Source organism: Ranitomeya imitator, chromosome 5 (genome assembly GCF_032444005.1).
Source record: "Ranitomeya imitator isolate aRanImi1 chromosome 5, aRanImi1.pri, whole genome shotgun sequence".
Classification (NCBI taxonomy): Eukaryota; Metazoa; Chordata; class Amphibia; order Anura; family Dendrobatidae; genus Ranitomeya; species Ranitomeya imitator.
In genome coordinates this window covers 257,954,486-257,968,965 of record NC_091286.1, presented here as the reverse complement: position 1 = coordinate 257,968,965, position 14,480 = coordinate 257,954,486, and the positions used below count along the sequence as shown (strand labels likewise).

General features: G+C 47.1%; 1 protein-coding gene and 1 long non-coding RNA gene across 2 annotated transcripts in view; one reads left to right on the top strand and one right to left on the bottom strand.

Moving 5' to 3' along the window:
• Positions 1 to 8,015, bottom strand: part of LOC138637421 (uncharacterized) — a 41,951-nt gene extending 33,936 nt beyond the window's left edge. The window contains exon 1 of the long non-coding RNA XR_011312394.1: positions 7,754 to 8,015. This is a non-coding gene — a long non-coding RNA (uncharacterized lncRNA). The remainder of the gene's footprint in view (positions 1 to 7,753) is intronic.
• A 5-nt stretch (positions 8,016 to 8,020) lies between these two features.
• On the top strand, positions 8,021 to 12,158 carry LOC138637420 (integrase/recombinase xerD homolog). Its single transcript, XM_069726092.1, has 2 exons — positions 8,021 to 8,293; positions 10,847 to 12,158. The coding sequence occupies exons 1-2, from the start codon at positions 8,140 to 8,142 to the stop codon at positions 11,806 to 11,808; spliced, it is 1,116 nt and encodes a 371-aa protein (XP_069582193.1). The 5' UTR covers positions 8,021 to 8,139; the 3' UTR covers positions 11,809 to 12,158.
• The last annotated feature ends 2,322 nt before the right edge of the window (positions 12,159 to 14,480 follow it).

Genomic DNA, 14,480 nt, shown 5'->3' with positions numbered 1-14,480 from the left:
CAGGGAGGTAGCCCAATCGCAGCTATTCTCCCCAGTTGTCACTCTTCTGTGCTTCTCTCTCTACAATGTGTTCTTCTCTCTGTATTCTCTTTCTCCAATGGCTGCAGCACCTCTGGCTGCACGGGCCAGTCCTTCTGACTGCTCTCTCTCCTCTCTGTCGCTCTGACAGGAACTGACTGACTTTCACTCCAGACCAGACTTTATCTATAGGAAAGTTCCCCTGAAAACCGGGTTCAGAGCTCCCTCTTCTGGCCTGGAGTGTGAATATGTTGCATATTTGTGTATACCTGACAGAGAAGATCTTCCTTCCTTTCCAAACGTGGCATCACTCTCCCTGTGAGGAAAGCAATGCCACTGTGACAACCAGGACCCTGGGGTGTCACATATGCACTTCCTAATTTTGGCTATTTGCTGTTGTCCTCCTTCTCCTCATCCTCCACCACATCACCAGGGTGACTGTCGTCCGTGATGCAACACCCACAAAAAATTTTTAAAGCGTGTTTATGATGGCCGTTAAAAATTTTTGTTGTACAGTATGTTCATGTATACCCCCCAGGGTTAAATGTTTGTCAGGCCATATACTTAGTGCATGGGCATTACAAGTACAGGAGACCCGCTCCTTTCTAATGGAAACATTTTTTTTATGAGGCCCTCCTCCACGTCTCTTCCAAGGGGCATTGGAGTGCCTCCAAATTTTTGGCAGCCCTTGCATTCACTGCATAGGCAAACACTATGGGAGACCCACTTCCTAAGAGTGGGAACATTTTTCATGAGACCCTCCTCTGTGTCTCTTCAAAGGGGCATTGGAGTGCCTCCAAATTTTTGGCAGCCCTTGTATTTACTGCACTATGGGAGACCCATTTATAAATCACTGGTAAGGCCACATCTAGAATATGGGATCCAATTTTGGGCACTACATTTAAGAAAGAATTTTCAGAAATTAGAGTCAGTTCAAAAGGCGGGCAACTAGATTATTACAAGGGTTGGAAGGCATCTCATATGATGAGAGGTTGCAAAAGTTAGGTTTGTTTAGCTTAGAAAAAAAATACGCCTCAGAGATCTCATTTACATGTATAAATGCATGTGTGCTCACCACAAAGGACTGGCGTATGACTTATTCCTTCCAAGGACCATACTTAGGACCAAGAGGCACTCATTACTGGTGGAAGAAAGGCGATACCGACAGCTAAATAGGAAAGGATTCTTTACAGTTAGAGCAATCAGAGTGTGGAATGCCCTACCAAAATAAGGAAGCAATGACAGACACTAACAGTTTTTAAAAAGGGTTGGATGATTTCCTTAATACACATAAAATTGCGGGTTATAGTTAATTTAGTGACAAAATGCACAGCTGTATACTTAGCCTTTTCTGGTTATTAAATTGGGGACCCCCCTAAAAATGACATTAGGTCCCATTATATTTAATAACCATCAAAGGCTAAGCAGACAGCAGGGGGCTGGTATTCTCAAGCTGGTAAGGGGCCATGGATATTGGCTCCCCCAGCCTAAAACTAGCAGCCCGCAGCCACCCCAGAAAAGGTGCATCTATTAGATGCGCCATTTCTGGCGCTTTGCCCGACTCTTTTTACTTACCCTGGTGCGGTGGCAAGTGGGGTTATAGTTGAGGGGTTGATGTCACCTTTGTATTGTCAGGTGGCATCAAACCCAGAGGTTATTAATGGATAATAAAGTTATTTAATAGAAATAATAACACATATTCCTTTAATGAATCTAAATTAAACCATACTCACGTAATCGCCCAGTCCACATAAGCCAATGTCTTCTGTTTAGAGAATTAAATTAAAATAATAAACAACAATATTCGTCTCATGTCTGCAAAGAAGATAAAATCAATTTGTCCAGCGAGTGGTCTAGCTTTGCTACATCTAGATGGCAGGCTGCATTGTTGCATGATGCGACTATACAGTCATGGCCAAAAATTTTGAGAATGAGACAAATATTAATTTTTCCAAAGTCTACTGCTTCATTTTTTCTAATTGCAATTTGAATGTCAGAGTGATCAGCTTAACAGCAATTACTGTACTTGCAAAGTCAATATTTGCCCAGAAAATGAACTTTAACCCCCAAAACACATTTCAACATCATTGCAGTCCTGCCTTAAAAGGAGCAGCTAACATCGTTTTAGTGATTGATCCATTAACACAGGTGTGGGTGTTGATGAGGAATCAGTCATGATTAAGTAAGAATGACATCACTGGACACTTTAAAAGGAGGCTGGTGCTTGGTATCATTGTTTCTCTTCAGTTAACCATGGTTATCTCTAAGGCTATGTTCACATTGGCGTTCCGCCAATGTGCGTCGCTGTTGCGCCGGCGACGCAGCGGCGACGCAGCGGCGACGCGCCCCTATGTTTAACATAGGGGACGCGTGCGTTGTTTTGGTGGCGTTTTTGCCACGTGCGTCGTTTCCGACGCTAGCGTCGGACGCAAGAAAACGCTACATTGTAGCATTTTCTGTGCGTCCGATTTTCGTCAAAAACGACGCACGCGTCGCAAAACGCGCGCGTTTTTGCGCGCGTTTGCGCGCGTTTTTACGTGCGTCGTGCGTTGCGTCGCCGACGCAGGGCGGCGCAACGCTAGTGTGAACCTAGGCTAAAGAAACACGTGCGGCCATCATTGCCCTGCACAAAAATGGCCTAACAGGGAAGAGTATCGCAGCTACAAAGATTGCACCTCAGTCAACAATCTATCGCACCATCAAGAACTTCAAGGAGAGAGCTTCCATTGTTGTCAAAAAGGCTCCAGGGCGCCCAAGAAAGACCAGCAAGCGCCAGGACCGTATCTTAAAACTGTTTCAGCTGCGGGATCGGACTACCAGCAGTGCCGAGCTTGCTCAGGAATGGCAGCAGGCTGGTGTGAGTGCTTCTGCACGCACTGTGAGGCGGAGACTCTTTGAGCAAGGCCTGGTTTCAAGGCGGGCAGCAAAGAAGCCACTTCACTCCAGAAAAAACATCAGGGACCGACTGATATTCTGCAAAAGGTACAGGGAGTGGACTGCTGAGGACTGGGGCAAAGTCATTTTCCCTGATGAATCCCCTTTTCGATTGTTTGGGACATCTGGAAAACAGCTTATTCGGAGAAGAAGAGGTGAGCGATACCACCAGTCTTGTCTCATGCCAACTGTAAAGCATCCTGAAAACATTCATGTGTGGGGTTGCTTCTCAGCCAAGGGAATCGGCTCACTCACAGTCTTGCCAAAAAACACAGCCATGAATAAAGAATGGTACCAGAATGTCCTCCAAGAGCAACTTCTCCCAACCGTCCAAGAGCAGTTTGGCGCCCAACAATGCCTTTTCCAGCATGATGGAGCATCTTGCCATAAAGCAAAGGTGATAACTAAATGGCTCATGGAACAAAACATAGAGATTTTGAGTCCATGGCCTGGAAACTCCCCAGATCTTAATCCCATTGAACTTGTGGTCAATCATCAAGAGACCGGTGGACAAACAAAAACCAACAAATTCTGGCAAAATGCAAGCATTGATTATGCAAGAATGGACTGCTATCAGTCAGGATTTGGTCCAGAAGTTGATTGAGAGCATGCCAGGGAGAATTGCAGAGGTCTTGAAGAAGAAGGGTCAACACTGCAAATATTGACTTGCTGCATTAACTCATTCTAACTGTCAATATAAACTATTGGTACTCAAAATATGATTGCAATTATATTTCTGTATGTGATATAAACATCAGACAAACACTAATAAAAACCAGAGGGCAGCAGATCATATGAAAATATAATTTTGGTGTCATTCTCAAAACTTTTGGCCATGACTGTACAGCCTGTAATACAGCAGAGACCCTCAGCAGCGTGTGCAACCACTGCTGAGTGTCTCGTGGTGAACTCCTACTGTATGACTGACATCCCAATGAGCATGAGAAAGGTCAACTCACTGAAGCGCCACTTCAACTTTTCCCATTACACTCACGCTGACTTCAGTGAGTTGAACTGAGGTCATTGACTGTGGACTCCCAGGACCTTTCTGACAGCACCACGATTGTGAAAATTTTCTCACGATCATGGTGACATCAGTCAGGTCATAGGAGTTCACCGTGAGGTATTGAGCAGCAGTAGCACACGCTGCCCAATATCTCTGCTGGATTGCAGGCTGTATAGTTGCAGGCTGTATGTCCTTAGAAATAAGAATACAGATAATACAGTAAATGGGAAATGTTTAAGAACATCCTAAATAGACATTGTAAGCTGTTTATACCTTGTGGGAATAAAAGGACAAGAATTAGGAAAAACCTAATGTGGCTAAACAAAGATGAGGGGCAATTAACAATGAAAAGAAAGCATTTAAACTATTAAAGCAGGATGTCACCGTTGAAGAATGGTTGTAGAAGACAAGGAAAAAGCTAATATATTAAACACCTTCTTCTCCACGGTATTCATGGTGGAAAATAAAATGCTAGGTGAAATGCAGAGAGACAAAGAAAACCCTATATTAAGGTTCACCAATCTAACCCAAGAAGAGGTGCAAAACCAGCTAAATAAGATTAAGGCTAGGTTCACATTGTGTTAGGGCAATCCGTTAAGCGCATATCGCTAGCAGATTGCGCTAACGCAATGTTTCTTTTTGATCCGCGTTCGCCATCCCCGCTAGTGCAGATCCCCGATCTACGCTAGTGAGGACCAGAACTCGGACGCACCTCGGACGCTGCAAGCAGCCTCCGAGGTCCATCGCAAAAGAACGGCACATCGCTAGCGCGTGCCGAAAATGGCACGCGCTAGCGATGCGCTACATTCAGAAATAACATTGCTGTCAATGGGTGCGCTAACGGACTTGTTGCACGGCGTTAGTTGCGACATTTCGCCGTGCAAGGCTGTCTGTTAGTGTTATCCCATTAACGCAATGTGAACCTAGCCTAATAGAGATAAATCTCCGGGTCCGGATGGCATACACCCACGAGTACTAAGAGAACTAAGTAATGTAATAGACAAACCATTATTTCTTATATTTAGGGATTCTATAGCAACAGGATCTGTTCCACAGGACAGGCATATAGCAAATGTGGTACAATATTCAAAAAGTGCTCTAAAAGTGAACCTGGAAATTTTAGGCCAGTAAGTCTAACCTCTGTTGTTGGTAAAATATTTGAAGGGTTTCTGAGGGATGTTATTCTGGATTATCTCAATGAGAATAACTGTTTAACTCCATACCAGCATGGGTTTATGAGGAATCGCTCCTGTCAAACCAATCTACTCAGCTTTTATGAAGAGGTAAGCTATAGACTGGACCAAGGTGAGTCATTGGACGTGGTATATCTTGATTTTTCCTAAGCGTTTGATACCGTGCCACACAAGAGATTGGTACACAAGATGAGAATGCTGGGTCTGGTGGAAAATGTGTGCAAATGGGTAAGTAACTGGCTTAGTGATAGAACGCAGAGGGTGGTTATAAATGTTATATTCTCTAACTGGGTCGCTGTGACCAGTGGGCTACCACAGGGGTTGGTGTTGGGACCTATTCTCTTCAATATATTTATTAATGATCTGGTAGAAGGTTTACACAGTAAAATATTGATATTTGCAGATGATACAAAACTATGTAAAGCAGTCAATACAGGAGAAGATAGTATTCTGCTACAGATGGATCTGGATAAGTTGGAAACTTGGGCCAAGAGGTGGCAGATGCAGTTTAACAATGATAAATGTAAGGTTATACACATGGGAAGAAGGAATCAATATCATCATTACACACTGAACCGGAAACCACTGGTTAAATCTGACATGGAGAAGGACTTGGGGATCCTAGTTAATGATAAACTCACCTAGAGCAGCCAGTGCCAGGCAGGGGCTGACAAGGCAAACAGGATCATGGGGTCCATTAAAAGAGGTCTGGATACACATGATGAGAGCATTATACTGCCTCTGTACATGATGATGTTCGTCCTTCGTTTTCGAAGATGACCATGACTTCAGGGTTAGAAGAGAATTAATAGTTATGAGTCCGGAGGTGGCTAATGAGTCCAATCCGGGCCCTGAAGGTTCGCCCACATACTTGACATACGAAAGCAGATGTGGTCAGTACACCAGATTCTACTTGTGCCTTGCGTACAGCACGCTTTCTTTTTGCATCAGAGATTTTCCTATCTTCAGCTGCACGTGCTCCTGAGGTGATCCTGCCCCTCCAACCTGGATGATCCACGGCAAGCTCTTCCCATTCATTGGTGTTGACTTCCAGGTTTTTGAGAGACACCTTAAGGCAGTCTTTATAGCGCTTCTTCTGCCCCCCAACTGCTCGCTTTCCTTGGCACAGTTCTCCGTACAGCAGTTGTTTCGGTAGTCGGCTGTCAGGCATTCGGACCACATGTCCAGCCCACCTGGCTTGGGCTTTCAGCAGGAGAGTGTAAATGCTGCAGAGCCCAGTTTGTTCTAGAATTGCCGTGTCCGGGACATTGTCTTGCCACCTGATGTGGAGGAGTCTGCGGAGGCAACTCATGTGGAAATGATTAAGCTGTTTAGTATGCCGCCTGTACACTGTCCAGGTCTCGCTAGCATAGAGAAGTGTGGTGAGGACCACCGCGCAGTAGACCTTCAGCTTGGTGGTAAGGCTGAGTCCCCTTCGTTCCCAGACGATCTTACGCAGTCTCCCGAAGGCGACACTGGCTTTGGCGATTGTGTTATTAACCTCAGCATCTAAGGTTACTTCACGGGAAAGTGTGCTGCCTAAGTAGGTGAAGTTATCGACTGCTTTGAGGTTTTGCTCCTTCACCGTGATACGTGGCTCCTTGTACAGTTTTCCTTGAACCGGTTGATACATGACTTCGGTTTTTCTAATGTTGATCTTGAGACCAAAACTGTCGCAGGCTTCTGAAAAACAGTCCATTTCATGCTGCATCTGCTGTTCCGTGCTAGCGTTAAGTGCACAGTCATCAGCAAATAGTAATTCACGGATAACAGTCTCATGCACTTTCGTAACTGCCTTCAGGCGTTTTGGGTTAAATAGCTTGCCATCAGTGCAGTAAGGCCGTACTGGGCCGCAGGCCTTCAAAGGGAGGACGCCATGACAGGGTTAAGTGATAATACATGAGGAAGCATGGGGTAGAAGGAATTTTGGGTGGGGAAGGGTTAATAAGTTTGAATCAGGGGTATGATGTATGGCTGGGGGGGGGGAGTAGGGAGAGGAGGCGGAGTAAGGGCGGGCACTATAAGGGGCAACGGCCATCTCAGTGGGGCAACCATTTTAGGTTCCCCACCATACTAGAAACAAGCTCAGAGCTATTTTTTGTAGTTATGGAGATTGAGGCGATTCTGCAGCAATTGAGAGCTGCTGCGGGAACCAGGGGTGCGGGATGGCTGCAGGCATCCATTCAGGGCCTGCTGCCTGATGGGGGAGCCGTGCAACCCCAAGGATTGAGTACAGGGCGACGGACTCGGAGGTCTAGGCCTCCGGAGCGCCTCAGCCCTGAGGCTACCCCCAGGGCCCGACGCCGTATTAGGAGCCCCTCTAGGGACCCTCCAGCCGCGGTCACGAAGCGACGGCAGGCGGCACGTAAACCAGCGGCTGGGAGGAATCCGCAAAACCGGCGGGGCCTGCAACAGGGGGAGGTGTCGGCCTCCCCTGCAGCGATGGCGTCTGGAGGGAGTGTGGATCCAGGAGCAGGAGCGGCCGCTGCCCAACCAGGAACGGGCTCGGCTCGGCGGGGCAGAGAGGTACTGCGGTGCACACGAGGGCCTGCTAGTCAGGTGCCTTCAGCGCAGGGGGATAGCCGGCAACGCGAGAACTCACCAGCAGCAGCAGATAACAGGGATCCAGGGTCAGGTACGGCTGGGGCCCCTTCGGTTCGGTCCCAGGCTCAGCATTCCTCCAGCAGCAGTGAGGAGTCGGCAGGGCAAGCACCAGCACGCAGGGTGGCTGATGAGTGGCAGTGGGGAAACTCCTCCCGCTCACTGGCTGCTGCTGCTACAGGGGACAGAGATCGAGGTCCCTGTGCTGCAGCTGGGAGGGAGAGGGGGGGTGAAGCTGAACGCAGGCCTGGAGGGGATCGCTGTGAAGCAAGAGGGAGGGAATCTCCGGCCACTGGGGAGGGGGAGAGGAGGGGGGAGCATGAATGTGGCCATTCATCTAGAAGAAGAAGATCATCAGCCAGATATGAACCAGGTTACGTAGGACTCATGGACACTGGGGACGCAGCGGTCGAGTCAGGCCGGCTGCACACCACATCAACATCCATGGGACAGCACGAGGATGGAAGAAGCACGCGCCCAGAGAGATCGCGTCAGGACGCTGGACTGGCGGCTGCTGGGAACACAGCACCCAGGCAGCCAGGTGAGCGAGATGTCACTTCCTTTTACTTGCCGGTACTAGCCTCAAATGTGAACGCGGGGGGGGAGGATTTATCTGTTGGGGGGGCTAGTGGTGGCTCTGATGTTTTATTACAAAGTCTTAAAGATTTAGTGCGTTTATGGGAGGCGGGGAGTACACAGGGCACGTTATCTCCTTCGGCGGCTTGGTTAGGTAATAGAAGGGTTATGGGGGATGCAGGAAGGGGTATAGAGTCATGCCCTGTGGTCCAGAGCGAGGCAATGGGGGTTACTGCGGCGGCTGGGGATGTGGCGGTTTCGGGCAATGCGATAACGGGTCAGGTATCCACGGCAGTTGATAACGGGGGTAAAGATAAGGATGAGGCACCGCGTTTAGGGGATGCTGCAAAAGGTCAAGTGTATGTCTGTTTTGAGGGGCCGCTGGGAACACATTTAAAGCAGGAAGTGAGGGATAGGATTTGGAAGGGGGAATACGTGGAAATATTCTCGCTTCTCCCACTCGAACGTTTTAATTTAGATAGGGTCAGTCGGGATGAGTCTAAAAAGGAAGACGAGGAAAAGAGACGTTTTCGTTTGATACCCCGCACATTCAATAATTGGTTACAGGCTTTCGCTATATTTGCTAGCGTTATTGGGGAAAAAGCGCCAGAAAATTGTTCGCCCCTATTCTGCTATATGGATATCATAGGGGAGGCATATAGAGTATACGGGGGACAAGGATGGCTGAGATATGATGAGTAATTCCGCCAGAGGAAAGCAGTTCGTCCGAACATTAGGTGGGATCATAAAGACATAGCTCTTTGGATGAGAGTGACGGCCCCTGGTAAAGGGGGTTCAGGTTCACAATCGTTTCTTGGGGGCACCGGGGGTTCAGGGCAGTCAGGGCACTCGGTGGCAGTACAGAAAGGACTGTGCTTCTTATACAATGACGGCGCATGCAGGTTTGGTACCAAATGCAAATTTAAACACGAGTGTTCTGCCTGCGGAGGTAATCACGGGGTGTCGAAGTGCTTCAAGGGAGGAAGACAGAAGGGATCTGAGGGTTTTGAAAAAAGGGGTGACACCAGTTCGGCTGGAAGAGATGGAGCACTTTCTAAATAAATACCCGGACAAAGAGGCTGCGAAATTGTTGCGTGATGGTTTTCGGGAGGGATTCAAGATCCCTTTTGTTGAGATGGAGGTGAGGTTATCAACCAAGAATTTGAAATCAGCCAGGGAATTCCCAGAAGTGGTCACTGAAAAATTACACAAAGAAGTGGCCTTAGGTAGAATGGCTGGCCCGTTTGACACGGCCCCCATCGATAACCTGAGAGTGTCGCCATTGGGGGTTGTGCCAAAAAAGGAGCCTAACAAGTTCAGGTTGATTCATCACCTTTCATTTCCGAAGGGCTCTTCGGTAAACGATGGAATTGACCCCCAATTGTGTTCTGTGTTATATACTTCTTTTGATTCGGCAATGTCGTGGGTTAGGAAAAGTGGACAAGGGGCCATGTTGGCAAAGACGGACATTGAGGCAGCGTTTAGACTGCTACCAGTTCACCCGGACAGTATGCATTTGCTTGGTTGTTTTTGGGACGGGGGATTTTTTGTGGATCGTTGTTTGCCGATGGGGTGTTCACTGTCATGCGCCTATTTCGAAGCATTTAGTACATTTCTAGAATGGGTAGTTAAGGACGTGACAGGACTCGGCTCTTGTGTTCATTATTTGGATGATTTCCTGTTTGTAGGGTCAGCTTTTTCTTCGGATTGTTCGGTTTTACTTCACTCGATGGAAGGGGTGGCTAAAAGATTTGGCGTTCCGTTGGCAGCGGAAAAAACGGTTGGGCCTGTTACATCTTTGAGTTTTCTGGGTATTGAAATCGACACGGTGGCAATGGAGTGTAGATTGCCAGAGGACAAACTGGTGAACATGAGATTGGAGGTGAAGCGCGTGGGTAGCTTGAAGAAGGTAACACTTTGCGAGGTCCAGTCATTGCTTGGTAAACTGAACTTCGCATGTCGGATCATGCCAATGGGAAGAGTTTTTTGTCGTAGACTTTCATTGGCCACGATTGGGATTAGAGCGCCGAATCATTTCATACGGCTTAGGAGGGACCTGAAGGATGATTTGAAAGTTTGGGAATTTTTCCTGGAATCATATAATGGAAAGTCACTTTGGATTGCGCCGGTGGTGTCGGCGGAGTTTCTCGGAATCTTGATCGGTTCGGCGGACGAATCAGGTTTTTCTTTGTTCTTTCGGAACGAATGGTTAGTAGCCGAGTGGCCAAAAATGTGGAAAGACAATGGTCTGGTAGCTGATCTTACACTCTGCGAAGTTTTTCCTATCGTGGTAGCTTTGACACTATGGGGAGGCAATGTTCGAGACAAGAAAATATGTTTTCGTTGCGGCTCAATTGGGGCCATGGAGGCTATTAATTCGTTGTCATCATCAAAACACTCTATTCTGCGAGTTTTGCAGCACTTGGTTTGGGTTGGTTTGAATTTTAATTTGTGGGTCACGGCGGAGTTTGGGGTTTTGAAATATAACAACATTCTTGAAGCTCTTTCTTCTTCACAGTGGGATCGTGTTCGGGAGTTGGCACCTCAAGTGGAACCCACAGGGAAGGTTTGTTCAGAGGAGCTATGGAATCTTCCGCTGGGGCAGTGAGAGACTTGTTGGCCAGATCGCTGTCGGCGGGAACTTGGTCGCACTATACGAGGGCCTGGGATTCTTGGGTACGGTGGAAATATCAAATGGGGGTGGATTTGGAGGACGAAAGCAAATTGATTTTATTTATCGGTCATATCTGGGAAACAGGATGGTCAGTGTCAAAAATCAATAATTCTTTATCAGGTTTGGCTTTTGGCTTTAAACTTAGGGGGTTGAAGGATTTGACAAAATCGTTTTTGGTCCGGCAGGTGGTAAAAGGCTGTCGTAAAGGTTGGAAGGTGTCAGACGGTAGGCGTCCGGTGTCATATGAAGTTTTACTAAATCTGGAAAATCAGTTGGAGGCTGTGTGTTCGGATATGGGGGAAGTAATTTTGTTTAGATTAGCATTTTCTCTAGCATTTTTCGGTGCTTTTCGTTTAGGTGAATTGGTTAGTCCTTCCAGGTATAAGAAAGGTGGTATATTGAGGCAGGATGTGGACATGTTTGGGGACAGGTTAGTGATATTTTTGCGTTCGTCCAAAACGGATACTGCAGGAAAAGGTTGTCGAGTTGTTCTTTTTGAGGTAAACGGCTCGCCAGTTTGCCCGGTAAAATGTTTGAGAGAATTCCTGTCTGGGCCAGGTTCGGGGGACTGCCCATTGTTAGTGCATAAGGATAGGTCATTCCTCTCCCGTTTTCAGTTTTTGACTATATTTAGACGTTGTTTGGAAAAAGGGGGCATTCCAGCGAAGAATTTTAGTGGGCATTCATTCCGGATTGGGGCGGCAACGGAGGCTGCCAGGAGGGGTTTGGGAGATGAAATGGTTCAGAGGATCGGTCGTTGGGAATCAGTAAGATTTCGTTCTTACATTCGCCCTTCTTTGTTGTGACGGATTGATCTAATTGACCGTGGTTTTTCCTTTCTCAGTTATACAGTGTTGATGTTTCTTTTCTATTTTCAGAGCCGAGGCAATTACTTATTTGGATCATGGGTCATTCATTTGTCTTCTGGGCGGCAGTGAGGGCCGACGTGCGTCCGGACGGGAGACAACTGGGAGTGCCCCGATCGCTTGGAACCCTGAGGTGGATCGGAAAAAGGGGTATGATGTGGAAACAATTGCTGCCAGAATTCCACAGATTTGTTCGATTGGATCGGGTACCAGACTTGTTGGTGGTTCATGTGGGGGGCAATGATTTGGGCAAACGTCCCTGTAGGGAACTAATCAAGGATATCAAGTTTGACATGTTACGGCTTTGGTCTATGTTTCCACGTTTGTTGGTGGTTTGGTCAGACATTGTGCCCAGGAAGGTTTGGCGCGGGGCAAGATCTGTTCAGGGTGTGAACAAGGCGAGGATTAAGCTAAACAGAGCGATTTCACGTTTTATGGTGAGAAATGGGGCACTTGTGGTTCGGCATAAGGATCTAGAGTCTGGGCAAGGGGAATACTGGCGGAAAGATGGGGTCCATTTAAATGCGATAGGTCTAGATCTGTGGTGTCTGGCGATTCAAGAGGGCATTGAGAAAGGTATTTTGGTTTGGCGGGACATAAATGTTTAAGGGATCAGAACATTTATGCTGGTGGCGTGGGGGGGGAGGTCCTCGAGGTTGGTGGTGATGGAAATGGTGGATCGGAGGGGGGGGGGATCTCAAAGGTCCTGGACTCCCCCGTGGGTGAACAAATTTGGAATGGAACAAAAGATCACATGGAGGTGATAATTAGGATACATGGGTAATTTTGGAGGAAATTGGCCGGGTGAGTCTATGGGCGTCTCTGAGCTGGAGCGTAGCGGCTAGAGGCAAGACGCGACCTGGAGGCCAAGTTTGTTACGGTTATGGAGGACAAGTTTTATGGTCTGGAGGCCAAGTTTATTACATTTTGGGGCTTCGAGGACCGCCCTCCCCGTGGTTAATGTTTAATAAATAAACTGTTTGTTATTATGTGTTAATAAAACGGCTGCTGTGGCCAACTTATCCAAATAACCATTGTGGTCAGTTTTTATTTCAGATAAAGTGGTCGAGCCGTTAGGTTGAAGGGGTAAATGAGGAGTGAAAAAGGTGGGTAGAGAAACTCATGGGGATTCACGTATACCCAATTGTCATGTACCTAACCTGGATTCCATCTTCACAGTTGTTAAAGGCATCACTTAACATTGCAGAGAACAGCATACTGAACAGGGTTGGAGCAGGCACACAGCCTTGTTTTACGCCGTTTGTTACTGGGAAAGCCTCAGATACGTCTCCATCGTTCAGAACCTTCACCATCATGCCATCATGGAACTGCCGGATGACTGAGATGAACTTGCTCGGGCAGCCAAATTTTGCCATGATCTTCCACAGGTCATCTCTACTGACTGTGTCAAAACCTTGGTCAAATCAACAAAAGTTACATAAAGGTCACGGTGTTGCTCCTGGCACTTTTCCTGAAGTTGACGTGCTGAAAAGACCATATCTACTGTTCCACATTTAGCACAGAAACCACACTGGCTTTTGGGTAATAGTCCTTGCTCAAGGTGATGTAGAAGGCGGTTGAGCAAGACACGAGCCAATATCTTGCCTGCAGTGGACAGAAGGGAGATGCCTCGATGGTTGTCACAAGATTGGCGATTACCTTTCCTCTTTTATATGTGGATTATGCTGGCATCTTTCATTTGTTGTGGGACCTGTTCCTTTGTCCACATATATTGGAATAGTTTGGTCACCGTTTGCATCAGAACAGGGCCGCCAGCTTTATATACCTCAGCAGGTATAGCATCATTTCCGGGTGCTTTTCCACAAGAAAGTTGTTTCACTGCTTTCGTGACTTCATCTCCACTTGTAAGAACATCAAGCTCCTTGTTGATTTCCACCTGGGGCAGGCGAGCAATAGCCTCATCATTGATATTGGCAGGGCGATTAAGAATATTATTAAAGTGCTCAGCCCACCGTTCCAGAATTTGTTTCCTTTCTGCCAGCAGCTTAGTTCCATCTGCGTTAAGCAGAGATGAAGAGCTTGATGACTGGGGTCCATATGCAGCTTTGAGCGCATCGTAGAAGCGTTTCTGGTCATGGGTATCTGCATAGCCCTGAATTTCGTTGGCCTTCTTGCTAAACCAGATATCCTGCATCTCGCGTAGCTTGATTTGTACCTTTCTTTTTATGTTGGTAAAGGCACTTTTCTTAGCTAACGACGTGGGGTCATATCACTGGTCAGACCGCACATGGAGTACTGTGCACAGTTTTGGGCATCGGTGCTCAGGAAGGATATAATGGAGCTAGAGTGAGTACAAAGGAGGGCAACAAAATTAATAAAGGGAATGGGGGAACTACAATAACCAGAGAGATTAGCAAAATTAGGATTATTTAGTCTAGAAATAAGACAACTGAGGGGCGATCTAATAGCCATGTATAAGTATATAAGAAGACAATACAAATATTTCTCAGAGGATCTGTTTATAACAAGGAAGGTGACGGGCACAAGGGGGCATTCTCTGCATCTGGAGGAGAGAAGGTTTTTCCACCAACATAGAAAAGGATAGGCTGTGTGCACACGTAGGAAATGTGGTGCAGAATTTTCTGCACTAA